The 27,229-nt window shown below is 50.8% G+C and overlaps 2 protein-coding genes and 1 non-coding gene across 8 annotated transcripts; all 3 read left to right on the forward strand.

Moving 5' to 3' along the window:
- Nucleotides 1-1,909: 1,909 nt before the first annotated feature.
- Nucleotides 1,910-13,206, forward strand: NFATC2IP (nuclear factor of activated T cells 2 interacting protein). Its single transcript, XM_027126523.1, has 8 exons — nt 1,910-2,890; nt 4,160-4,232; nt 6,531-6,645; nt 7,350-7,430; nt 7,521-7,707; nt 8,959-9,103; nt 9,229-9,338; nt 10,940-13,206. Exons 1-8 carry the CDS (start codon nt 2,504-2,506, stop codon nt 11,096-11,098), a joined length of 1,257 nt encoding a protein of 418 aa, XP_026982324.1. The 5' UTR covers nt 1,910-2,503; the 3' UTR covers nt 11,099-13,206.
- A 471-nt stretch (nt 13,207-13,677) lies between these two features.
- On the forward strand, nt 13,678-13,749 carry TRNAK-UUU (transfer RNA lysine (anticodon UUU)). Its single transcript has one exon. It is a non-coding gene; the product is annotated as a tRNA-Lys (tRNA).
- Nucleotides 13,750-19,121: 5,372 nt separating this feature from the next.
- Nucleotides 19,122-27,063, forward strand: SPNS1 (SPNS lysolipid transporter 1, lysophospholipid). Of its 6 annotated transcripts, none has more exons than XM_027126524.1 (13): nt 19,123-19,221; nt 19,470-19,760; nt 19,859-19,924; nt 21,718-21,854; nt 23,018-23,169; nt 23,266-23,332; nt 24,121-24,266; nt 24,573-24,728; nt 25,015-25,204; nt 25,565-25,630; nt 25,889-25,987; nt 26,280-26,451; nt 26,725-27,063. In XM_027126524.1, the coding sequence occupies exons 1-13, from the start codon at nt 19,200-19,202 to the stop codon at nt 26,817-26,819; spliced, it is 1,659 nt and encodes a 552-aa protein (XP_026982325.1). In that variant the 5' UTR covers nt 19,123-19,199; the 3' UTR covers nt 26,820-27,063. The 6 variants fall into 6 exon arrangements, with proteins under 6 accessions (XP_026982326.1, XP_026982325.1, XP_026982328.1 ...); XM_027126527.1 differs by having other exon boundaries at nt 19,137-19,469; nt 19,556-19,760; XM_027126529.1 differs by having other exon boundaries at nt 19,143-19,221; nt 19,556-19,760; nt 26,725-27,062.
- The last annotated feature ends 166 nt before the right edge of the window (nt 27,064-27,229 follow it).

Consider the following 27,229-nt stretch of genomic DNA (forward strand, 5'->3'; position numbering starts at 1 on the left):
TGGGGGCTGAGCAGGGGCTACTCTTTGTTGAGGTGCGTGGGCTTCTCATTGCTGTGGCTTCTCCTGTTGCGGAGCAGGGCTCTAGGCGCGTGGGCTCAGTAGTTGTGGCTCGCGGCCTCTAGAGCGCAGGCTCAGTAGTTGTGGCACACGGGCTTAGTTGCTCCACGGCATGTGGGATCTTCCCAGACCAGGGCTCGAACCTGTGTCCCCTGCATTGGCAGGCAGATTCTTAACCACTGCCCCAAGTCCTGGTGGGGGGTTTTCACATCTGTAAAACAACTTAGGAAGTGTGCATCAAATATTGTTATCTAGGTATCAATACTTCAGAGAGGAGCTAAAGCAGAAGATATGGGGGGAGGGCCTGTCCCAGGAAGGCCCCATGGGGTCCTGATCGGTTACATCTGTGCTGCGTTGGGGTGCATGTTGTACAGGAGTTGTGGATACAGTAGATGTGTGGAGGATATGTAGCCTCTGAGGTATGCAATGTCGTTGGTGGGTGTGTTGGGGAAATGAAATGAAAAAAACAAAACCTTCTTCCCACCCAGAAAACCTCTACACAGAGGTAGTAGAGACAGAAAACAGTTTTATTATTATTTTTTTGAATATTTGAATTTTATTTAATTTATCTTTTATACCGCACGTTCTTATTAGTTATCTATTTTATACATATTAATGTATATGTGTCAATCCCAATCTCCCACTTCATCCCACCGCCACCCCACCCCACCACCACCCTCCACCGCCACTTTCCCCCCTTGGTGTCCATACGTTTGAGAAAACAGTTTTATTATTGAATAAGCATTAAACAGAATGCCAGGCACGTTACAGGCAATCCACTGAGAGATGGATTGCAAAAGCAGAAAGAAATCTCACCATTTTATATAGCCAAGCAGGTACCACCCATTATCCTGTTTTCAAGATAAGTTTTCAAAACCCATATCTTGTTTTCAAGATAAACAATGACTAGGCCTCAAGTAAGAAGACTTGACACTACCTTTAGGCACACATAGATCATCCTAACTTTATCATGGTGATTGGCTTTTATCCAAGGGCAAGACAAACTTATGACATCTTTTTTTTTTTTTCTAGAGTCTGATTTATCTAGTTTCGTTTCTTTTCTTTTTTAAAAAATTTTTATTGGAGTGTAGTTGCTTTACAGTATTTTTGATGGGAGGTGGTTTTGTATATTGCAGCAGAGCCTCCATGAAGTTAGGCTGTTATTCTCCCGCTGGAGCTGGGAGATGGGGAGATTGGGAGCTATTTCCCCTGATGCTTGCATTTCAAAAAGATGGCTCCAGAACTTATTTACAAAAGAGGAACAGACTCACAGACATAGAAAACAAACTTATGGTTACCAAAGGGGAAAGGGAGTGGGGTGGGGGGTGGAATAAATTAGGAGTTTGGGATTAGCAGATACAAACTACTAAATATAAAATAGATAAACAACAAGGTCCTATTGCATAGCACAGGGAACTATATTCAATATCTTGTAATAAACTATAATGGAAAAGAATCTGAGAAAGAAAATATATAGAAAACTGAATCACTTTGCTGTACACCAGAAACACAACATTGTAAATCAACTAAACTTAAATTAAAAAGAAAATGTCTCCCAGGTCCTGGAGTTCTGAGTTATGAGACTGGCAAGAGGCTTAGTTAGCCATTACAAAGATTTACATACATTTTGAAAAGTTCCAAGAAAGAAATTCTGAAAGAAAAGGGAGAAGGGGGAGAAGTCACGTCCCTTATTTTCAACAGGGAGAATTAAGCCTCTTACTTTTCACTTGTATTTGCCCTTCCAGGTGTTTGTGAGGCGGGTTGTGCTTAGGTGTACGTTGTGGGAGGGTGTTGCAAGAGTGTACGTTGGGTTGACTTTGCCCGTGAAAAGTGTCTGTCGGGACCTCCAGTGTGGGGGAAGGTATGTATGCTGTCGAAGGTTATGCGGAGAGTTGCGCGGTATTGAAGTGTTGGTCCAGGGTCGTATTGTGCGGATTCTGTACGTGAGGAGGGGTCGTGTGCGAGGGGTCGGCGTCGAGCGGAATTACTCAGCCCACCAAGCGGTTGGGGGAAAGAATAAACGGGATACCCGTGAGGTCTGCGGTTTCTAAAAGCAATTCCCAGCCGGACTCCTTCCACTCTAGCCTGACGGCTTGCAGACTACAATTCCCAGGATGCCCCGCTCCTCCACCTACCAGGAAAAAGACTCTCTTCAGTGGGCGGGGCTTTGTAGAAGGATGGTCAGGCCAATGGGTGAGCCGGAACGAGTCGAAACCTACGCCGATTGCGCCGAGGCTGATTGGAATCTTTGGCGCCTTGGTTTCAGTGGTGAATGTGTGATGGGCGGGTGCAGCGACCAGTGAAAAGGCGGAGAGGTGGATCCAGAGGGTGTGGGCGGGGAGAGGTGCTGACTAGCAGGCAGTTCACCCAATGAAGGGCGGAAGCCGCTGGAGGGGGCCAGGCGAGTTGGCTAGAGGCGGGCGACTGTGGCAGCCGGGTGTGTGCCATGGCGGAGCCGGTGAGGAAAAAGGGCCGGCGGCCCAGAGGCGGCGGTGTCGGCCGAGGGGCTCGGGGATCCCGGGGCGGCCGTGGCCGGCGTCCTGGCGCTCAACGATCGCCAGCCCGGCGCACCCTGGACTCGGTGCTTGTGGACTTGGTCAGCGACAGCGATGAGGATGTCTTGGAGGTCGCAACGGCGCGGGGCGCTGCGGACCCGGCCGAGGTCCCGCTCCCGGAACCCCCCGTGCCGGCCGCGCCCCGGGACGACAGCGACAGTGACAGCGAAGGGGCGGGCGCACGGCCGGCTGAAACCCCTCGAGTCTTGGTCAGGCGGCGGCGGCAGTTGCTGCTGGATCCCGAGGAGGCACCGGCGGTTCCAGTGTACTCCGAGAAGGTGCACGCGGGTCCCCGAGAGGGCTAGCGCGGAAGGGCTGGGTTTAGAAATGTTGAGGGTAGGGTTCTAGGATTGGTCTTGGGAGACTAAACGGAAGCAGGGGCTAGGAGCCTTGGGGGCAGGGTTCCTGGGGTTTCTGTAAATTGGGGAGGTGAAGGGGTTTGGAGTGTGCTGGGAGTTTGGGATTCCCAGGAGCTGGAGTGTCGGGGGTATAGAGAGCCTAAGGGTTTGGGATCCCTGATGGTTCAGAGAAGAGTTGAGGCTCCTAGGGCTGGGATTTGGGGCATACTGGGTTTTAAGGTTGGGGCCCATTGCTAAAGATCCAGGAAGATGGGGACTGGGGTCCATGGAAGTTCAGAGAGAACTGGGGGCTCCAGGAGGCTGGAGTCCCCACGTGGTAGGGTGAGCTAGGGGGCTGAGATTCCCAAGGATTCTAAGATAGCAGGATGGCTAGCAGCTTCGTAAAAAAGGGGAACTAACCTTGCATCCTTACAGTGCATTAGGGAAAGGGGTGTCGGAGTCAGAGTACTTATTTTTTTAAATTGAAGTGTAGTTGATTTACAATGTTGTGTTAATTTCTGCTGTATAGCAAAGTGATTCAGTTATACATGTATGTATACACATTCTTTTTTTTTTTTTTTTTTTTGCGGTGCGCGTGCCTCTCACTGCCGCGACCTCTCCCGTTGCGGAGCACAGGCTCCGGACGCGCAGGCTCAGCGGCCATGGCTCACGGGCCCAGCCGCTCCGCGGCATGTGGGATCTTCCCGGACTGAGGCATGAACCCGTGTCCCCTGCATTGGCAGGCGGACTCTCAACCACTGCGCCACCAGGGAAGCCCTACACATTCTTTTTTATATTCTTTTCCATTGAATATAGTTCCCTGTGCTATCCAGTAGGACCTTGTTGTCCATCCATTCTATATGTAATGGTTTGCATCTACTAACCCCAAACTCCCAGTCCATCCCTCGCCCCTTCCCCTTGGCAACCACAAGTGTGTTCTCTATGTCTGTGAGTCTGTTTCTGCTTTGTAGTTATGTTCGTTTGTGTCATATTTTAGATTCCACATATAAGTGATACCGTACGGTAGGGTACTCCAATTTTGGATCCTGGGGAAGCTGAGCTCCTGAGTCCCTGTGGGAGGGCTGTAATGTCTACATCCTTAGGGAGGACTTGGGAGCTGGAGGAGGCCTGGGTGTGAGGGAAGAATCGACCCCAGTTTTCTCTTTAAGTGGAGGGAGGATTTGGGACTGATCTACTTTTTCTTTGCAGGTGAAAAGCAGCCTCCACCTCATCCCAGACCACAAGTCCCTCCTGAAATTCTGCCCCCCAGAGACTGAGGAAGGTAAGGGAGGGCTTCTAGGGAGAGGTGCCCAGCGCTGGCCTCTTTGAGGAGACTTTCTGGAGTTTACATCCCTGCAGTTAGTTGTTTCCTGAGGCTCAGGGGAAGGACATGGGAGAGGTGACTCCTGCATCCTAGCCAGAAAAAGCTCCAATCCTGAAAGGAGCTGGATTGTTAACCAGAAGGCACAGAAAATGCTGTCAAAACACCCTTCCGCCAACTCTAATAGGCATAAGAGTGAGCTAATATACAGATTTCCAGGTGCCAGCCCCAGAGATTCTGATTCTGTAATCCTGGGAACAGGGGAGGGGGAAGTGTTAAGAATCTGTAACATCTTGTTACATCTTCAACAAGTGTCTTGGGAACACTCTGGAGCCAGCAGGGTGTTATTTGAATCTTTTCAGGGCTGCCCAGCCTTTATTCTCCCTCAGTGATGTGATTTTTGCAAACCACTCAAGGGCAGTGAGTAGGAATCAAGTCTAATAGGGAAGCGATCCAGTGGGCAAATGCAGACCTTGGACTAAGACTTTTGCACCATGAGGGAGTATGGCAGGGTGATTAAGAGCTGATTTGGGAACCAGCAGGCCTGGTTTGAATGCCAGTTCTACCCCTTAGTAGCTGTGTGACCTTGGGCGAGTTAATCTCTCAGTGCTTCAATTTCCTCATCAGCAAAATGGGGATAAAAAATGGACCTATGTCAAAGGATTCTGGTGAGACTTAATTAAAGAGAATATATAGAAAGCCCCCTCTTGGACTACATATATGGTTTGCATATATGGTACCTGGAACAGAGAAGTACAAAGGCACCTCTGTCCTTGCCACTCAAAATGTGGACCCAGGAATGTTGGGTATCTTCCAGGCGTTTGTCAGAAACGCAGAATCTCAGGCCTCTGGCAGCTACTAGGACAGGATTTCACAACCTCGGTGCTACTGACATTTGGACTGGATCATTCTTTGTTTGGGGCTGTCCTGTGCCCTGTGGGATGTTTAGCAACATCCTGACCTCTACCCACCAGATCCCAGTATCATACCCCAACCCCTTCCTCCCCTCATTGTGACAACCAAAATTGTCTACAGACATTGCCACATGTCCCCCAGGAGGCAAAATTGCCTCTGAGAACCACTGATCTAGGATTCATTATCACTGTTTTGTATTCAGAGTAATTATCTTATGGTTAATGATGATCGTGTGGCAAGCAAATGGAAAACAGCTTCTGTAGTTTAGAATATTATACCTGATTTCCTTTTATAAGATATTCAAGTTAAAATGAGTGATTTAAAGAAAGATATTAGGACTTCCCTGGTGGCACAGTGGTTAAGAATCTGCCTGCCAATGCAGGGGACACGGGTTCGAGCCCTGGTCCAGGAAGATCCCACATGCCGCGGAGCAACTAAGCCCGTGCGCCGCAGCTACTGAGCCTGCGAGCCACAACTGCTGAGCCCACATGCCACAGCTACTGAAGCCTGCGCGCCTAGAGCCTGAGCTCCGCAGCAAGAGAAGCCACCACAATGAGAAGCCCGCGCACGCAACGAAGAGTACCCCCGCTCGCCGCAACTAGAGAAAGCCCACACGCAGCAACGAAGACCCAACGCAGCTAAAAATAAATAAATTAACTTAAGAAAGAAAGAAAGATATTAAATAATACAGAGATATGGCAAAATATGGCAATGACACGCGGATGATATTTGAGAAACGTAGGCTCAGAAGGCCTATACTTACCTCTTTACCTCATTCCCTCCCTGCCCCACACCCCCTCCTCCACCCCAGAGTCACAGTCTCTCTGTGCCCACCAAACTGAGTATGGGAAGAAAATAAGAGAAATATCAGAAAAAAAACCCATCGTTTGACATTTGTTTTAGTGTATGTTTCATAACATATATAATAGTATGTACCTGTATAGTAAGTAGTATATGTGTATTAAGTAAATACCTATCTTCCGGGTTGTGTGCTCAGTGTTCTTCATTTGTGGGGTGCATGTGATCAAAAGTGAGAAGAGCATGCTCCAGTTGGGGTGAGCCACTTTCCGACTGTCCACACTCACCACTGTCTCATGCCTTAGCACGAAGTTCTGACACTCTCTTGCTCTAATCTGTCAGGCTCCAGTTCATTCTTCTCTCTGAGGTAGGCTTTTCCCTTTTGACTCACACCCCTTGAGCCCTTCCCCAGTGATTGTGTGTGTCTGGGGCTCCCTTAGTCTCCTCCTTTCTCAGAACCTTCTGAAGCCCCTGACTTGTCTCTCCTTGGCCTCCCGCTGCCCTCTCTTGGCTAACCCTTTCCACTTCCTCCTGCTCTGTCCCCAGAGGCGGACATGGCAGATTCCAGCAGTCTCCACGCTGAGGATTCCCCACGTCCCAATTCTCCCTGGAAGAAGAAGCTGAGGAGTAGGGATGGAGAAGAGAAGAAAGAGATGTTACTGTGAGTGAGGCGAGGGCCCTGGGGCCGCTGGAGCAGCAAGGGAGTTGGGGGGGCTAGGCTGAGGCAGGCAGAACCTTGGCTGCCTCCTCAAAGGGTAAGGAGAAGGACGGAAGGAGTCTTGAGGCTCAGGTGAGGAATGAAGCTCTTCTTGGGGCAAAGAAGAGGTGAGCCCCATCAGAGGATGACAGCGGGCCCTCAGGACCCGCCAGGAAGTGGAGATTTCAGCTTTTTGTCTAAGAAAGTAGTGATGCAGGGGTGAAGGGTGTGGCTCTGCACACTGCCCTGTGGTTCAAATCCGGCAGCTATCTCTTAGCCAGCCTCTCTGTGCTTCAATTTTCTCTTCTGTAAAATGGGGATAATAGTGGTACCTGGGTCAGAATTTTGGGGTAAATTAAGAGTTAACCCTTGGCCGATAGTAAGTGCTTGGTGTCATTTGGATGTTATCAGACATTTACCTGGGAAGTAACTTATCTTAAAAGTTAGGCATTCTCCTCCCTCATATTTGGGTCATATAAATATAAAAATTATGACTCAGGTTTTCCCTGTCCTTACCTCCCCCTGTCTTCCCATAAGATGGATGTCACCGGAAGATGCTCTCTCTTGATTCTCCAGGTACCCCTCTGGTCCCCAGGGGTCCCATGAGGAGAGGTGTGGGGTTGGGGTCTCACCTCTTTCTCCATCCTGTCCCTCTTTTATCTCTACAGGGTTCAGGACACCTCACCTTTGCCTCCACGTCTGCCTCGGACCAACAGCAGGAAGCACGCGCGGGCACTCCAGAAGTTAAGGTGCCAGGGGCAGGGGGCTCTGGGCGGGGTGGAGAGGGGCAGGGTGGAGGGGCCCACCCTGACTGACCCACAGTTCCTTCTGCACCCCAGAGAGGTGAACAAGCGCCTCCAAGATCTCCGTTCCTGCCTGAGTCCCAAGCAGCCCCAGGGCCAGGACCACCTGAGCCAAGAGGATGAGGTGGTCCTACTGGAGGGGCCCACTCTCCCAGAGAACCCTCGGCTCTTGCCGCTCAAAATCCAGTGCCGGGCTGACCTGATCAGATTGCCCGTCAGAATGGTAAGTGCCTGAAGAGCCTGGGAGAAGGGTCCCAGGAACTGTCTGTGGAGAGACTGTGGTGTCTGGGCAGAAGGGACCGTGGCTTCCTTTGCCCATCCTGCTGTCTGGAGCTGCCCAGCGCTTGTTCAGCCCTGTGCGCCTTTGTGCTCACTCTTCCCCTTGGGAGATTTTTTTCCTCCCTCTCCCCTCTCTTTCTGGCAAACTTCCCACCCGTTTTCAAGGCTCCACTAAAACATCCTAAGCAGCTTTGCTTGGTAGCCCCTCCCCAGGGTGCATCCCTCCCTCTTTCCTTCCCTCGGACCCTGTGCTTCCCTCTTATGCTTGCTCTTACTGCCTTGGACACCCAGATGTCACTTGGTCATTCCGATCCCCGCTAGCTTCCTGATGAAGGCTACTCTTTTTGTAGGGATGACTCCAATTCCAAAACAAGAATGATAACAGAAGTGACCATTTATCGAGCAGTAACCATGCATCAGGCAAGCAACTAAGCTAGGGCTTGTGAACTGGCAGCCCATGGCCTTATCAACTGTGCTTCTTCTTCTTCTTCTTCTTCTTCTTCTTTTTTTTTTTTGCCCCTGCTGTGTGGCATGCGAGATCTTAGTTCCCTGACCAGGGATCGAACCCCCTGCATTGGGAACGCAGAATCTTAGCCACTGGACCATTAGGGAAGTCCCATGCTTCTTCTTCTTTTGTGCTGTACGGTGCTTTTATTTATTTATTTTTTTGGCTGCACTTCACGGCATGCAGAACTTCCCCAACCAGGGATCGATCCCGCACCCCCTGCAGTGGAAGCGTGGAGTCTTAACCACTGGACCCCCAGGGAAGTCCCATGTATGACTCACATGAACATATGAGTTCATCGCCAACCTTTGCAATGGGTGATTTTGTACCAGGGTCCAGATTTCTGGTTTCTCTTAAATAGGAAGATACAGTACCTGGCCCATATTCCTACATGGTACCAATCAGCTGGAACTGCGGAACAGCTGGCCTGTTTAGATGGGGCGTATCTGGTTCTGGTTGGCCGCAATCCCCACCACTCCCTTTTCTCTCCTAACTCATGGCTGCTTCGTGTCTTTGTGTCACTTGCCTGAACCCCTTGTTAACATGATTTTATTTTATGCCTTGCCAGGTAAATATGGTGGAACTCACAGATGAGGAATTCAGCAAGTAGTTAAGGCCAGAAACTGGGGGTGGGTGGGGGGAAGCACATCAAGGCAGGAAGGCCTCCTTCACTTCTTGTCCCCCTCCCAGTCGGAGCCCCTCCAGAGCGTGGTGGACCACATGGCCGGCCGTCTTGGGGTGTCCCCAAGCAGGATCCTCTTGCTCTTCGGAGAGACAGAGCTGTCCCCTACCGCCACCCCCAGGACCCTAAAGCTTGGAGTGGCTGACATCATTGGTGAGAGGAAGGCAGGGAGGCTTGAGGAGGCTTTTGCCACAGGGAGGGGATATGGGAAGAGGCCCAGAGGGGACCCTGCTTCCAACCCCCGCTTAGGCCTGGCTTCCCGATCCTGCCCCCCACAGACTGCGTGGTGCTAGCAAGTTCTCCGGATGTCACAGAGAAGTCCCACCTGCTCCAGCTGCGGGTGCAGGGGAAGGAGAAGCACCAGCTGCTGGAAGTCTCGCTGCCTCGAGTGAGTGGGGGAGTTGGCTCTCTGTGCCCCTTGCCCCGTGCTCTGTGGTCTCGTGTCAGTGGGTGGAGGATGGAGTCACTGCCCTCTGTGGTCTTGGGTCCCCACCCATCCTAGATAGTGGAAAAAGCCCAGTGTTCAATTTCCCTCCCCCTTCTGCTGGGAGCCTGGCTCTGGTCTCCTAACTCCTGGTTGAAGTCAAAATCACCCTTGGACAGTAACCAATAAAACCCATCGTAATTACAAAAGAAGTGACAGTCCCTGTGCTAAGGATATTTACTTCACATTCAGGATATTATTGAATTTCACAACAATCTTATATGGGAAAGCACTGTTGTTACCCTCATCTAACAAATACGGAAGCCAACCTCTATAGAGGTGGAGTAACTTGGCCATATTAGTTTCTGAGAGCTGCTATAACAAAATACAACAAACTGGGTGGCTTAAAACAATAGAAATGTATTCTTTCACAGTTCTGGAGGCTACAGGTTCGAAATCAAGTTGTCAGCAGGTGGGACGAAGTGAGAGAGTGGCAATGACATATATACACTACCAAATATAAAATAGATAGCTAGTGGGAAGCAGCTGCATAGCATGGGGAGATCAGCTCGGTGCTTTGTGTCCACCTAGAGGGGTGGGATAGGGAGAGTGGGAGGGAGACGCAAGAAGGAGGAGATATGGGGATATATGTTTATGTATAGCTGATTCACTTTGTTATAAAGTAGAAACTAACACACCATTGTAAAGCAATTATACTCCAATAGAGATGTTAAAAAAAAAGATATATTGGACAGAAGAGGGGAATATAGCCATTATTTTATAATAATTTTAAATAGAGTATAATCTATAAAAATATTGAATCATGATGTTGTAAACCTGTAACTAATAAAATATTGTAAATCAACTATAAAAAAAGAAAAGTTGTCAGCAGGGTCATGCTCCCTCAGAGACTCTAGGTAGAATCCTTCCTTGCTTCCTCCTAGCTTCTGGTGGTGGCTGGCAGTCCTTGGCTCACAGCTGCATCACTCCAGTCTCTGCCTCTTTCCTCACATGACGTTCTCCCTGTGTGTCTCTCTGTGTGTCTGTTTTCTCTTATAAGCACACCAGTCCTGTTGCCTTAGTGCCCACTGTAATCGAGTATGACCTCATCTTATCTTGATAACATCTTCCAAATGAGGTCACATGCACATTTACCAGGGGTTAAGACCACAAGGTATCTTTTTTGGGGGACACAATCAACCCATAGCACTTGGCTAGGGTTATACATCCATTTCAGTGGGAGTGCCTGGCCCCCAGCTTGGGTCAGAAGCCAGAGCCCGGCTGGCTTCCTCCTTGTGATTCATGCCTCCATCGTAGGTGAGGAGACCGGCTTTGGAGAACCTGCCTGACCCACAGCCGACATCCCAGTCCTGGGCTCTGTGGCCCAGCTCCCTAGAGAGGAACCAGCTTGCCGCTGGCCTCTTCAGCCAGTTGCCTTTCCCTCCGTGGGCTCTGACTTGACTTGTCCCCTTGTCCTCCCTGTCGCAAGTCCTCTGTCTGTCCCTACAAGTTCTCCTCAGCCCCTCTTTTCAAATTCTTACATCCAGTTTTTCCTCTCCATCCAGGATTCTCCTCTCAAGACCCTCATGTCCCGCTATGAGGAGGCCATGGGACTCTCGGGCCGCAAGCTCTCCTTCTTCTTCGATGGGACAAAGCTTTCAGGCAAGGAGCTGCCGGCTGATCTGGGCATGGAATCCGGGGACCTCATCGAGGTCTGGAGCTGAAACCCCACTCCCTGTTTAGAGGCCCAGCGTGGACTTGGGGAGAGCGGCTGCCCCCTTTTGGCCCCATAAGGGCTCGCTGAAACCGAGGTAGAACTTATCCTCAAGCTGAAGCAAAATCGAGGAGTGATCTTGGACCACCCCCGCCCCGCCCCGTCGACCCTGGTTCAAGCCGTTAGCTACCTGATTAGTTGTGTGGTGGTCCTTGCTGCCCTGGGAGGACTGTGGCTCCATCCACAGGGTGTGCTGAGCTTTGCAGTCCCCTGGGACATGGAGAAGGTATGCCTTACCCTCACCCTTTCCCCCACCATCACCCTTTCCTTTATCGAAATGTCTATGAGACTGCTTCTATTGAAAGAGTGAGTTGAAATCAACATGAAATCCCTGGTGTGGGATTCCAGGCCTGGCATTTCTGCCGCGTCCAGGACCAGCAGTGGCCTCAGTGTCACGGGGGTGGGGGTGGAGTTTGCTTGGGGCACATACAGGGGTGTGCTCCTCAGCCTGCAGGAGACTAGAGGATCGAGCTCACACATGTATTAGCTTCAGCAGAGGCGGACGATGGGTTATTCTTTTGAAGAATATAGTAAATTCTCAGGCTTGGGTGTCTTCCTCACCCCAGGACCCTTTCAAGCCACCTTCCTGATGCACACACATTATTTAAGGCATAATTGAGCACCTTGAGCCTTTTGGTTTTGGATCTCAGGATTCCAGTCCACGCAAGGCTTCTCTGGTTTTATGGCTTTTCCCCTTCACTCCATCCTCTCCCGTAAGCGTCCATTTTAATGTGTTGATTACATGTTTTTGAATGTGAATGTATCCTCGAAAAATGCCATGTTGTACGTGTGAATATACTTTTTCCACATGTAGTATCATGCTGTAGATCTTGTAGCTTTTTTCACTCAACCTGTGTTGCTTATGCTACATCGGCTTTATTTTTTTGAACTGCTCTGAGGTATTCCATGGTGGGTGTCAACTGCATTTTGTTTACACATTTGCTAAGTGGTGGACACCTGGGTGCCTCCAACTCCTCAGCATGAACATCTTTTTATGTGTCCCCTTCCATATTTTGTGAAAAGTTCTCTGGCAGAGGTACCCAGGACGGGAATATGGGTCGGACAGGTTAATTTCTCTATTTGTTTTCAGAATGGTCATTGACTCTCCCACTTAAAGCTTCCTATTTCTCCTCATCCTCACCAGCACTTGCTACTGCCCAACTTTCTAATTTTTGCTGGTCTGCTGGGTGTAAAGTGGTGCTGTATTTTAATGTACATTCGTCTGATCACCAGTAATTTGGGGAATTTCTTTATATACCTGTCAGCTTTTCTGGTTTCCCTTTGTGTGAATTGCTCATTTTCTCATGGGAGCTTCCTATCTTTTTTTTGTTTGTTTACTCTCAAAAGTTCTTCGTATATTCCTGGGCAGTTGCAAAAAACTCTCAAAACGGCACTTGTGTTTGTATATTGAGGGGTGTCCTTCACTGAACAGAAATTCTTAATTTTAATGTAGATGAATTAACTATTTTGTTGCTTTTTGATTTCTTATTTAAAAGTAGTTAAGATATTTTACATTTTTCTTCTGTTAGTTTATTAGCTTTTCTTTCACATTTAGGCCCCTAATATCGGGCTGAAGTCCAGCCAGTACACACTGGTATGTGCTGGCATCTGCTTTGCATGGTCAAATATTTGTTCTCATTGGTTAATGCCAGGCTGTACTGGCTGCTGAAATGTTGAATACTACTTTTAAACTATTTGAAATTCACCTTTGTCTATGAGATCCAAGTTTTAGTTTCACCATATAATGAGCCAGTTTTCTCAGCACCGTCTACTAATAAAGCCATGAATTTTCCACTGATAGGTGGTATAATTTTGGCAAAAACATATCACTCTCTTTAAAGAGTTTTTTGTTGGAATGTGGTATTCCTTTGAACTTACAATGTGGGAAATATAGAAAGAAAATTTTTTAACATTTAAATAATCCGTGATATGGTATAACTCATTTTTTTTCAGATATTTTATGTCCATTAATAAGTCTGAACACATTAAAATTAAAATGAAAATATGTTCAATCTCAACAGAATAAACGGGAATACATTCAACTTGTGTATATTTGAGGATTTCTGTCTCTGTCCTTCCCGTGACCACCCCCTCCCCACGACCCCTGTGGCTCAGACCATTTGTTGTCCCCTCACACCTATTCTTCCTCCTCCCAGGGTAACAGAACCCCTGGTTTTTAGCAAAGCACAGAGAATTCAGAATGAAGACAGTGCTTGCCAGCCTCCACTGTAGCCAAGTGTGGCCAAATGCCAATTCAGAGGAAGGTGTGCGACTTCCAGGACACGTCCCTAAGCGGGCAGTGTGTGCCCCTCTCTTTGGCTTTCTTCCTGCTGCTCACTGGAAGTGGAGCATCCCTACTGACACAAGGTGACCTTGGGGAAGGAAGCCATGCAGGGCAGGACAAGGAAAGAAGGCGCCTGGGTCTGAGCTTCCATGCAGCGTCTTACCAGCCCTGCACTACTGACCTCTGGGCTTTGGTGAGAAGGGGAACTTCCTGTCTTGTTTAAATCACTGCTATCGGGTGGTAATTCCCTGGTGGTCCAGTGGTTAGGACTTGGCACTTTTACTGCTGGGGCCCGGGTTCAAAACCTAGCCAGGGAACTAAGATCCTGCAAGCTGTGTGGCCAAAAAAAAAAAAAAAAAAAAAAATCACTGCTATTGGAGGATTTCTGTCACTTGTAACCAAACCCCGTTCTAGCCCCCCAGTATGTTGCTATCACAGGCAATATTGTGGTGACCCCGAGTGGGATTTTTCTCAGGTTTATATCCAGGAATGGAATCACAGATCATTGGATGTGCACCTACCCATTTTCTCTTGAGTACAAGTAACTGGACCTCTTTATAAATCCATTAGCAAGTGCTAGAAGGTTCCAGTTTCCTCTTTTCTTCCCCAGTGCTTAATCTGGGGAAGATACGGGAAAGACTACTCATTGTAAAAGGATTTGCATTTCTTCGATGATGAGACTGATTATTCATCCTTTTGATCAAAGAGATTGATCACTCGTCAGGGAATCTTTCTAAAACTCCCCTGATTAGAAACATTCAAAACTTTAAGGAGGGCTTCCCTGGTGGCACAGTGGTTGACAGTCCACCTGCCGATGCATGGGACACTGGTTTGTACCCGGTCTGGGAAGATCCCACAATGCTGCGGAGCGGCTAGGCCCGTGAGCCATGGCCGCTGAGCCTGCGTGTCCGGAGCCTGTGCTCTGCAACGGGAGAGGCCACAACAGTGAGAGGCCCGCGTACCGCAAAAAAAAAAAAAAAAACTTTAAGGAGCCCTGATCTGGTGCCACAGCTTGGCACTTTTCCTAATCTCATTCATCCTCAGAGCAATCCTGGGAGGCAGGTGTTATTATTCCCATTTTACAGAAGAGAAACAAGCTAAGATGAATTAACCTGTCCCAGACCACACAGCCACGGAATGCAGAGCCAGATGGAAAACCAGGTGGACCTGTTGAAGACTGCTCCCTGCCTGCTCCCCGCCCGCTCCCCAGCCAGCCTCCCTCTCTCACTGCTCTCCACACTGCACTGCTTTCAGACCCTGGTGTTCATTAGGCTGCCTTCTGTGGCAGGACCTTTGCACATGCTTTCTGCTGCTTGGACTGCTCTTCTTTCCCTCCTGGAAAGTCAATGACCGCCCCTCCCCCACACCTGAGGTTTTATTCAGGGACTTACTGGGGACTATAGCCTGGGAGACAGCCTCTCAGATAGCTCTGAAAAACTGCTCCAGAGAGGTAGGGGGTGAGACCAGTTTACATGTAAATATTTTGGTCAGGGAGTACAAGCAATCGATATACATTTTGGTAAAAGATTACTGCCGGTCACAAAGAGCAGTTTTCTCAAGTTAATGATTATAGTGCTTTTCTATGTATGGGAAGATGCAAGAAGCTGGGTTCGTTAAAATTCTTCCTGAAATGCATATTAGCTACCTAAAAGCCTGTTTATCCAGAGCACAAGCATCCTGTTCTCCTTAGTTTCCTCCGTCTGGAGCAGAGTGCTTCATCCCGTTATCTGCTTAATCTCTGCATCTGAAGCACCGAGTGCGCTGTTGGTCAGCTGCTGCAGCAGGTTAATCTTTGTAGACTTGGATGTTGAGCAAAATGTGCTTTGCTTTTCTTTTGTTTGCAGAGCTCAGGGACCATTTCTTCAGAGAGGCTCTCAAACCTCCCTGACCAGGTCAAATGCCCCTGCTATCAGGTCCTTATGATACCCATATGCCAGACTTTTTTGTGGCACGTGTCATGGATGAACTTTTTTTTCCAAGAAATTCCACACGTATATTTCACAAACCACAATTTCGAAAGCTAATAGAGCAAAAGTTGGGCTCCAGTTGAAACCAAGAGAACTGTACAGACATATTTATTTATCTGAACTTAAAGGAATTTTAATCGAGAGATCCATAAAATTAAAAGGCACCTTGGGCAGGGGGTGGGGTGGGGGGGACTTCCCTGGTGGTCCAGTGGTAAAGAATCCGCCTTTCAATGCAGGGGACGCTGGTTCGATCCCTGGTCAGGGAACTAAGATCCCATATGCCGTGGCGCAACTAGGTCCTCGCACCACAACTATTGAGCTTGCGTGCCTCAACGGGGAGAGCCCACATGCCACAAACTACAGAGCCCATGTGCCCTGGAACCCACGCGCATGGGTGAAAGAGAGAAAACCTGCACGCCACAACTAGAGAGAAGCCCAGACTGCGTGCCATAACGAAAAGATCCTGCATGCTTCAATAAAGATCCCGTGGACCACAACTAAGACCTGACTCAGCCAAAAAAAAAAAAAAAAAAGGCACCTGGGGGAATTCCCTGGTGGTCCAGTGGTTAGGACTCAGCACTTTCACTGCAGGGGGCACAGGTTCGATCCCTGGTGGGGGAACTAAGATCCTGCATGACATGCAGGCGTGGCCATAAATAAATAAATAAATAAATAAATAAATAAATAAATGTCACCTATACTTGGGGAAGGACCAAATATTTTTCCCATTTGCCAAAACCAATTAGTATCAAAATATTTGTCTTTATAACCAGAAGTTTTATTTTCATTAATGTCCAGAGGTACTGTGTTTGGACTACAGATTTTTAATTTTTTTTTAGCTTAATGGAATTTAATTTACATGCCTCAGCATTCACTCATTTTAAGTCTACAGTTCAATGAGTTTTAGTAAATGTCCACAGTCCTGCAGACGTTTCCTGGTGCCTCTTTGTACCTCCTCCTCCCCCTGGCCCCAGGCAACCACTAATCTGCTTTCTGTCACATTAGTTTTGCCTTTTCTGTATTTTATATGAATGGAATAATACAGTATGCAGTCTTTTGTGTCTGGGGTCTCTCACTTAGCACAGTGTTTATGAGATTTACCCATACTGTATGTATCATTGAGCAGTGTTCCACTGTATGAATATACTATTCACCTGTCGATGGATACATGGGTTTTTTTCAATTTTTTTGGCTATGATGAATAATGCTTCTATGGACATTCACATACAGGCTTTTGTTTGGATATGTTTTCATTTTTTGTTGATAGATACCTAGTAGTGGAGTTGCTGGGTCATATGGGAAGTGTATGTTTAATTTTTTTTTTAATTTATTAAATTTATTTATTTTTGGCTGCGTTGGGTCTTCGTTGCTGCATGCGGGCTTTCTCTAGTTGTGGCGAGCGGGGGCTACTCTTCATTGCTGTGCACAGGCTTCTCATTGCAGTGGCTTCTCTTGTTGTGGAGCATGGGCTCTAGGCACACAGGCTTCAGTAGTTGTGGCACGCAGGCTCAGTAGTTGTGGTGCACGGGCTTAGTTGCTCCGCAGCATGTGGGATCTTCCCGGACCAGGGCTCAAACTCATGTTCCCTGCATTGGCAGGCGGATTCTTAATCATTGTGCCACCAGGGAAGCCCTGTATGTTTAATTTTTAAAGAAACTGCCTAATTGTTTCTCAAAGTAGCTGTACTCTTTGCATTCCCACAAACATTCATATCATTTCCAGTACTTTATCAGGGTATTTATTTCTTTATTTAGGCCACGCCTTGCGGCATGCAGGATCTTATTTCCCACCCAGGGATCGAACACATGCCCGCTGCAGTGGAAGTGCAGGGTCTTAACCACCGGACTGCCAGGGAAGTCCCAGTGCGTTTATTTTTTTAAGCTATTCTAGTATAGTTGTATCTTAATGTGTTTTTAATTCTATCTTCCATAATGACCAATGGTGTCATATACTTGTTGGCCATTCATATATCTTTTTTTTAACATCTTTATTGGAGTATAATTCCTTTACAGTGTCGTGTTAGTTTCTGCTGTATAACAAACTGAATCAGCTATATGCATACGTATATCCCCATATCCCCTCCCTCTTGCATCTTCCTCCCACCCTCCTCATCCCCCCTCTAGGTGGTCGCAAAGCACCTAGCTGATATCCCTGTGCTATGCGTATATCTTCTTTTGTGAGATGTCTGTTCAAATCTTTTGCCCACTTAAAAAATTGTGTTTTTGTCTTACTGAGTTTTAAGAGTTCTTTATACATCTGGATAGAAGTCCTTTGTCAGATACATGCTTTGCAAATGCTTCCTTCCAATCAGTGGCTTGCCTTTTCATTTCACAGGCGCACCTTTTGCATGCAAAAGCTCCTTCAGCTAAGCTCTATGAGGGTAGGTAAATCTGCAGTTGCCTGACACCCAGCACAATGTCAGGCATATAGTAGCTGCTCAATAGTACTGAGGAAATTCAGTGACTACAATCTGAAATTCCTCTCCATCTCTTTCCTTTAGACCCTAAAGGGAGACCAGGCTTAAGGTTCTGAAACGTGAAGTACTCCTGGGGCAACGCCAAGAAGAACAGTGACTCAAGAGTTTCTGATAAGGCCTCTTGCAGGGGTCCCAAGAACATGAGACTCTAGAATTTCGGCAGGGGGACTTAAGAGGTCTGGTTGGAAGAGGGGTCTTGAAGCTGCCTTGCATAGAACTACACTAACTTTACTTAGACTGTAGGTTTATTAGCTGTAGCTTGGCGATTGGGGCGGCGAGGCACTCAGGAACAAAGCTGTTTTGGTGCCAGGGCTCTGTGGTCGAGCCCCGTCCATGGCTAGGAGTCTCCTTAGCCCCTGGCTGATCCAAGTGAGACCATCAGAGGGCGCAAGTTGGAGGTGAGGAAAAACTGGCTCCAGACGCGGCCGGTGGGGTCTGGGGACACTTTCTTAAACGTCTGCAGGGAAAGCTCAGCTGGATTGGGGAATCCGAAGGGTAGGGACGGGGGCCACTGTTCACCATTCATTCATTCATCCAACACTTACTGAGCACGTATGAAGCCCCAACCGGACACCGTGCGGAAGAGAGTAAGAACTGTCTGTTGGGACTTCCCTGATGGCGCAGTGGTTAAGAATCTGCCTGCCAATGCAGGGCACACGGGTTTGATCCCTGGTCTGGGAGGATCCCACATGCCGTGGAGCAACTAAGCCCGTGTGCCACGACTACTGAGCCTGCGTTCTAGAGCCTGCGAGCCACAACTACTGAGCCAGTGCTCCTGAACAAGAAAAGCCACTGCAATGAGAAGCTCGCGCACCGCAATGAACAGGGGCCCTCGCTCGCTGCAACTAGAGAAAGCCTGCGCGCAGCAACGAAGACCCAGCACAGCCAAAAAATACATATAAATAAATTTTTAAAAACACAACTGTCTGTTGGCACGTTTAGAGATATTTACAGTACTACTGTATTTCCAGAATCTTTTAAGGTTCCATTATCTCGTTTGATCTCGTTCAGTAAGAAGTCTGCCAAGCAGCGTCGCAGATAAGGAAGCCGAGATTCAGAGTGGGAGGGACTGTAACAGCTCACCCAGACACCTTTAGGTCGGCTGTCACGGCGGGAACGCAGCCGAGGACCGTGGCGACCGGCCACAGTCACGTGACGCGGGAACGTCGGCCAAGCCGCAGGGGCGCGCGCGGCCTCCGTAGTCGCGTCAGGGGCCGGCCCGCAGTGGCGTCCACCGCCCCCGCCCCTGCTCCAGTGTCACATGACCGGCTCTTAGACAACATGGCGGTGGCGGTGGTGCGGCGCTGGGGCTGACCAACCGCGAATGCGGTGGGCTCCTACCCGGGGTGAGGGGTGACCTCAACCGGGAGGGGGCGGGGGATCGGACTCTCCTCAACCCGTTCCTGTCTCTGATCTCACCGGAGTTCCACTCGTCCCTCCGCGCGGTGTGTCTGCCGGGGCGGGGACGCATGATAGCGCCCGGGTTCCATCCCCCGTGATCTGTGCTTCGGGGCAAGCTCCTCTCGGTGTCCGAGCGCACTTCCCTCGCCTGGGTTCCCTCCATCCTCCTTTCTCCAGCCTCCTCCCCTCGCAGGTGGGATCGTCGGTGGGACCGTAGCGCGGGCGGGCGCGGCCCCCGGGACCATGTCCGGGTCCGACACCGCGCCCTTCCTCAGCCAGGCGGATGACACGGACGACGGGCCTGCGCCCGGCACCCCGGGGTTGCCTGGGTCCATGGGGAACCCGAAGTCCGAGGATCCCGAAGTCCCAGACCGGGAGGGACTGCAGCGCATCACGGGCTTGTCTTCGGGCCGTTCGGCTCTCATAGTGGCCGTGCTGTGCTACATCAACCTCCTGAACTACATGGACCGCTTCACCGTGGCTGGTACTGACTTCTGGGAGCAAGTTAGAAAGGGGGATGGGAGCGGGGTCCCGAAGGTGGGGCTGCCTCGGCCAGCCCATCCTGAGTCTTCTCCTTCCCAGGCGTCCTTCCGGACATTGAGCAGTTTTTCGGCATCGGAGACAGTAGCTCTGGCCTTATCCAGACGGGTGAGTGGAGGCCCCTCCTGGGCACACCGCACCTCTTCTTTCTGTTCTACCCCAGTTGGGACCACACGCTGGCGTGCCTGGGGCCTTATTTTTTGGGAGGTCTGGTGTCTGAGCTAGGGGAGGAGATGGCCATGGCTCTGCCCTGAGGCTGTCCTGTTCGATTAGGACACCACATTTAAAGAGATTTAAAGAGGGAGTTGGTTTTGTATAACAGTTAAGACAGACCTGGGTTTATATACCAGCTTTTCACTTAATGTGATGGTAGGCAAGGCCCTCAACCTCTCTAAGCCTCACTTTCCTTGTCTGTGAGCTGGAGCTAGTAATAACCCCGGCTCACCTCATAGGGCTGATGTGAGGATTAAATGAGATAATGTCTGTGAAGTGCATAGTACAGTATTGGAAAATGGTAGGCGCCCAGTAAATAATGGCAGAAGAGGGTGTCTAGAAGGGGAGGAGGTGAGTTTTACTTGTTCAGAACTTTGGGATTTATGGGAAAGGCAAAGCCAAGGCCAAGTCCTATTGTCCTTCCTTCCCTCCTTCCTTCCCTCCTTCCTTCATTTCTGAGCACCTACCATGTGCCAGGCCCTGGAGGAAGTACTGATAACATCCAAAGAATTTCGCAAGACATTTTACCCCCATTGTCTTCTAATCCTTTATCAGCCAAGGAGTTATTATTCTTGTTTTATAGAGAAAGTAGGTAGTATCATCTACATTTTTATAAAGAAACTGAGGCTTGGAGAGGAGTTAAGACTTGCCTAGGGTCACACAACAAGTTCGAGGCAGAAGAGGAGTTTGAAACCAGGTCTTGCAGTGTTCTTTGCTCCACTCCAGGCCACTAAGGAACTGGAGTTATTTAAGCCAAAGTTTAATGGAATGAGAATGGGATCATAGGTCCAGGTCTGCAAATCTCTAAAGAGTTGTTGAGTTAGAGAAGAAATATCTCTATTTCTTCTGAAAAATCACTGGCAGTCCAGTGATTAAGACTCTGTGCTCCCAATGCAGGGGGCGGGGGTTCAGTCCCTGGTCCTGTAACTAAGATCCCACATGCCCCATGGCTCAGCAAAAAAAAAAGAACAAAAAAAAAACCCAGGTCTTTCTCGGCAACCTCTTCACGTTTTCATTCAACACATGTTTGTTGAGCACCTGTTTTGTGCTCGGCAGTGTGTTAAGTGATGGAGACACAGTCATGGCCAATACAGTCCTGTCTTCCTGGAGCCAACATTTTGCTGTGCATGAGGGGGGCAGCAGTCCCTGAAAACCTAAACTAATAATGAGATAATTTTCTATAGAAATAACTGTTATGTAAAAGAAGACAGAGTAGCTGTGATAGAGAGAGACTGGATATGTGGTGGTTGGGAAGGTTTCTGAGCTGAGGGTGAAGGAGCCAAGGTTGTGGAGTTCAGGGGAGAGGAGAGACAATTCCAGAGAGGACAGCAGGTGCCCAAAGCCTTAAGGTGGTATTGAACTTGGCAGTTGGGCCATTGGGGTACAGAGAGGGAAAGTGGATAAGCATGAAGTTGGAGGGGTAGGGAGAGGCTAGATCAGATAAGTGCGTTGCAGACCAGGGTAGGAGGAAGGCATGAGTCAGCTGGGCCATCCATTCTACGATGGAAGATTTGAAGAGCATTGGAGGTGGAGCTGGACAACTACTACCTCCCCCCACTCCCGCTTGCAGGAAGCTCTGATAGTTTCAGGGTTGGGAGTTATTCCTGCCCCCCTTCGCCCTCCCTGAGCTGGTTTGGGGGTGGGCTAGGGGTACTGGGGCTGGGCTGTGACTCTCTGCTTCCCCCCAGTGTTCATCTCCAGTTACATGGTGTTGGCACCTGTGTTTGGCTACCTGGGTGACAGGTACAATCGGAAGTACCTCATGTGCGGGGGCATTGCCTTCTGGTCCCTGGTGACACTGGGGTCGTCCTTCATCCCCAGAGAGGTGAGGTCCCACACTGGCTCCTGCTTCTGCCCTCCCCCCTGCCCTCTCCTCCCCCCAACCCTGACTCCCCCATCAGTCTTTGCTGCTGCTCTTTGGAGTCATTGCAGACTGGGCCCGGGGAACTTGTCATTGCAGACTGGGCCGTTCCCTTGGTCCATGCCGTCTTCTGTTCCCTGTTTGCCTGAGTTATCTGCCCACCCCATCCTCTCCCCTTTTCTTCCAGAACCTTCTTCTGTCCATCATCTCCTCCTTCCACTGCACACCTAAACACACACATTTCTCTATCACAGGAAAGACCTTACCAGGACTGCCCTCTGTCCGTCTTCCTCTTCCTAGTCAGACTTCCACAGAGGGGAGCTCCAGTCTGGGTGAAGGAGCAGCTGGGGCGAGGCTCTCATTTTGCCTGCACTTCCTCTCCTCCCACTCCCCGCTTGAGCACTGCTGGCTAACCTGGCCCCGTCCCTCCGTTGCCAAAGTCAGCAGTGCCCTGTCAGTTGCTAGCTGTAGCTCCTACTTCCTAGTCCTGTTCTCGCTGGATCTCCTGGGAGCCTCTGGCTCTGTTGACCTACTTCTTCCTTCCGAAAACTCTCTTCTAACTTCTGTGACCCCCTCTTCCGGTTTCCATCCTGTCTCCCTGGCTGTTGCTTCTTTGCTCCTTTGAAATCACCTCTGTCTGTTCTCACTTTCTGACCTGGGACTCTGTCTCCTCAGCCCTGGACACTACACACTCTCCTTGGGTGATTGTGCCTTGCTATTAGCTTTGGTGTCCCTGGTAGACAAATAACCCCCCGCCTAAGATCACTATTCACTGTTGGGGTGTCTTGGGTGGTTTGGACAAGATAGAAATAAAGATTTATTTCGTACCTACTGGGTGCAAGGTAATGAACAGACCTTTTGTTGTCCAGTTCTCACAATAGGTATGGGAACAAGTTGTTATTATCCCCCTTTTGCAGATAAGGAAACTGAGGCTCAGAGAGGTTAAGTTGTTTTCTCAGAGTCACAGCTAGTAAGTAGTGGAGCCACGATTCAAGCTCAGTTTGGTTTGGTTCTAAAACCCAGGCCTCTCCTGCCATCCCTGCCACCTCTCCAGAGCTGGCTGGTGAGGGAGGCTGGGAGGCTGGATGCAGGGCGGGGTGCCACCTGCCCCATATCTCGTTCCCCAGCGATTCTGGCTGCTCCTCCTGACCCGGGGCCTGGTGGGGGTCGGGGAGGCCAGTTACTCCACCATCGCGCCCACCCTCATCGCTGACCTCTTCGTGGCAGACCAGCGGAGTCGGATGCTCAGCGTGTTCTACTTTGCCATCCCTGTGGGCAGGTGAGTGGACCTCGGGCCTGGTGGGGAGGCAGAAGGGCCTTGCCTGGAACGGGACTGACCAGCCGTCTCTTCTCCTCCCCCACCCCCTTCCCACAGTGGTCTGGGTTACATTGCAGGCTCCAAAGTGAAGGATGTGGCCGGGGACTGGCACTGGGCTCTGCGGGTGAGTCGTGTCACGGCCTGGGGAAAAGTTAGCAGTGCACTCACTGACTCCCCCTTTTGAAGGCAGTGCTCACTCTGCCAAGCCTACAGGCAGCCTAGCTGCCCTCACTGCGAGGCCACGTGCTAGGTAAAACTCGTGATTGCAGGTGATAGAAGCCCATTGTACGACTGTAAACCCCCAAATGGGACTGTATTGGCTCTCATAATGGGAAGTCCCAGGGTGAGCTTCAGGTAAAGCTGGATGCAGGACTCCCGCAGTGTCACAGGAATTTGATCATCCTTTTCTCAGCTCTACTCTCCTCTGTTATCTTCCTTCTCAAGCAAGTGAAAGCTCCACGTGTTTATCTTCCCGTTTAGAAACTTCAGCACCCTGGATCCTTGAGCAGTAGTCCTGGGCGGTGTCTGATTAGATGAACGCGGGTCACTTGCTGGCACTGACTCAATCACTGAGGCCTGGGAGGTTTAACATTACTCTTGGCAAAGTCTGGGTTACAAGCCCCACCCTATTTGAACCACGTGGGTTGAGAGAAATGGGGGGAGTGGTTTCCCAAAAGAAAATTAAGGTGCTGTTGCTAAAGAGGGAGCAGTTAGGCTTGCAGAAACAGAAACACTTCCTAGTGGCAGTCACCCCCTCCCCTCAACCACAGGTTCAGCTTCCTTGAGCAGGCACTCACTGGGTGTTTGAGGTCTTGGGGCCTGAGTTGCTTTTATACACCCTCACTTTCTCTCAGCCCCCAGGGTTGAGTGTCTCCCCGTCTGTGCCTTTCTTGAAGCCCACTCTTTCCCCAGGTGACACCAGGTCTAGGAGTGCTGGCTGTTGTGCTGCTGTTCCTGGTAGTACGGGAGCCACCAAGGGGAGCTGTGGAGCGCCACTCACACTCACCACCCCTGAACCCCACCTCGTGGTGGGAAGATCTGAGGGCTCTGGCAAGAAAGTGAGTTCAGTTCCATCCTAACCCAACATCTGAGGCCCCCAGGGAGGCCCTGAGGTCTAGTTTGAGATTTACATGGGTGTGGTCTTTGTTCTGCTTTCTGTCAGCTGGCCCTACCCTAAGGCCAGGAATTCTGTCGCCACTGCCCCCTTATGGCAACTGCTTGAATTACAGGCCCAGATCCTGGAGGCCAGTACAGCCTCCAGACTCGGTGCCCTGACTATTAAAATAAGCCAGGGAGGGAAAAGAGAGGTCTCTGACACCGATACCTCAGTGGAGTCTAACTTCCTCCCTCCTAATTGTCTGCAGTCCTAGTTTCATCCTGTCTTCCCTTGGTTTCACTGCTGTGGCCTTCGTCACGGGCTCCCTGGCTCTTTGGGCTCCTGCTTTCTTGCTGCGTTCCCGTGTGGTCTTGGGGGAGACCCCCCCCTGCCTTCCTGGAGACTCCTGCTCTTCCTCTGACAGGTACCCAGATGGGGTCTGGTCTGGGTAGCCCTGCAGGTGGCAGGGGATGAAGTGGAGAGAGTCTGTGATTCAGACTCAGGCAAGGAGAGTGTGAATCCTGACTCCACAAGCTACTTCCTCTCCCAGAGTCTCAGTTTCCTAGTCTGAGAATAGGTGCCTTCCTCTTGTGAACCATGGGGTGCTGTGCCTGGATAGACCTGGGTTGTGAGGGTGGCCGGGATGGACGATCGTTCTCTCTGGGCCATGGGGGTGAGGCTAACCCCCTTGCCCCTCTCCTTCCCCCCAGTCTCATCTTTGGGCTCATCACCTGCCTCACCGGGGTCCTGGGTGTGGGCCTGGGCGTGGAGATCAGCCGCCGACTCCGCCGCTCCAACCCCCGGGCTGACCCGCTGGTTTGTGCTGCTGGCCTCCTGGGCTCTTCACCCTTCCTCTTCCTGTCCCTCGCCTGTGCCCGTGGTAGCATCGTGGCCACCTATGTGAGTAGCCAGCAGGTGTCTAAGGGGGTATTCTGGGTCCAGGTTGGAGGAATGGTGCACTGGGGCAGGACTAGGGTCAGAGCCAACTCTGGAGTGGGAATGCCTGGGTTTGAATCTCAGCTCTGGCCATTCTTAGTTGTGTGACATTGGGCAAGTGACTTAACCTCTCTGTGCTCAGTTTCATCTTCTGTAAAGTGGGAATAAAAGTAGCAACTGTCTCCTAGGGGTGTTGTGAGGGTTAAATGAGTTAATAGATGGGCCTGGTACCTAGTGAACCCTCCATGTGTTTGCTCTTCTTGTGATGAGACCAACGCCCCACCCCTGTTCCCCCTCCTTCACCGCCTACCTCCCATCCCCCAGATTTTCATTTTTATTGGAGAGACACTGCTGTCCATGAACTGGGCCATTGTGGCTGACATTCTGCTGGTGAGTAGCTGGCCCAGGGTTACCCCAGAGGCTGATGGGAGCAGGGAGTTGGGGCAGGGGACCTCACTTGCCTTGAACTGTGACCTTCACCCCTTCTTCAAAACCCAGCCCTGGACTGACTTCAGAGTCCAACCCCAGGTGGGCCTGTAGCCCGGGCCCGCCCTGCCCTTCACCCCAGCCACACCTCTGAGCTGGGGTTCACCTGACCTCAGCCTAGGCTGAGCCTTGGCCCTGTCTCCTGCCCCTCTTTCCTCCCAGTACGTGGTGATCCCCACACGCCGCTCCACCGCTGAAGCCTTTCAGATCGTGCTGTCCCACCTGTTGGGTGACGCTGGGAGCCCCTACCTGATTGGCTTGGTGAGCACGGTCCCTTGGCTGGGCCTGGGATGGGGCTCGGGGGACCCCACATTCCCAGTACCGGCTGGCGGCCAGTGGCCTGAGCACAGGCCAGATTAGAGGGTCTCACGCTAGTGAGGCATCCGAGTGCCCTGTGCCAGGCACCCTTCACCTCGGAGGCTTAGCTGGGTGGGCACGATTTTGTCTTGTCAGATTTCTACCGGTAAGGTCCAGGCCTAAGTCTTCTTCATTCTCTGGAGTTCAGGGGCTTCCTCTCCGTTCTCCTGACTTTTCTTTCCTTGTCTACCTGCAGATCTCCGACCGTCTCCGCCAGGGCTGGCCCCCCTCCTTCTTGTCTGAGTTCCGGGCCCTGCAGTTCTCGCTCATGCTCTGCGCCTTCATGGGGGCGCTGGGCGGCGCGGCCTTCCTGGGCGCTGCCATCTTCATTGAGGGCGACCGCCGGCGGGCCCAGCTGCACGTGCAGGGTCGGTCGGGCCTCCCCGCTGTCCGTCCACAGCTCCTTGCCTAACTTCATGATGCTGCCTGCTTGTCCATCCATCCGCCCACCCAGCCCCATGTCCCTGGCAGCCCTCAGTCCACAGCCCTCCCCTCCCTCGGCCTCGGGTCTCCCTGTCCCACGAGCTGATGCCCCACTGTGTGGCTCTGCTGCCCCATCCATTTGCTAGTGCCTGTTTGTCCGCTCCCTGGCCCTGTGTCTGTCTGTCCATCCAGCCCTGGCTCTGATCCCTCCCCGACAGGTCTGTTGCGTGAGGCCGGGCCGGCTGATGACCGCATTGTGGTGCCCCAGAGAGGACGCTCCACCCGGGTCCCCGTGTCCAGTGTGCTCATCTGAGGGGTTGCCGCTTGCTACCTGCACATCTACCACAGCTGGCCCTGGGCCCACCCCAGGAGGTGCCTGGGCCCAAATCCTCGGCTGGCCCATTTTCTAGGAGGGGCCTTGGGCCATGGTCCAGCTCCTACACACTACACAGGTGGCCAAGAGGGGATTCTGGGGGTCCGGGAGGGGGATCCCCTGCCACTGGAGCAGCCCCAGGGGCTCGGTGCTATTTGTAACTGAATAAAGTTTGTAGCCAGACCCCAAGTGCCTGCTGGAGTCTCTCTGGGTGCTAGTGACCCCTGGATTGCAGGGGACGCCCCCTCTCTAGTCCCAGGTTCCCAGGGGCTGTTGGGTCACTCCTGCGGGCCCTTGGGCAAATCCCTGCCCTTCTGGGCCAGTGAATGAGGGGGCGGAGTGAGCTGGCT

Source organism: Aethalodelphis obliquidens, unplaced genomic scaffold, assembly GCF_003676395.1.
Source record: "Aethalodelphis obliquidens isolate GAN/ISIS:26980383/991018 unplaced genomic scaffold, ASM367639v1 scaffold30, whole genome shotgun sequence".
Taxonomy (NCBI): domain Eukaryota; kingdom Metazoa; phylum Chordata; class Mammalia; order Artiodactyla; family Delphinidae; genus Aethalodelphis; species Aethalodelphis obliquidens.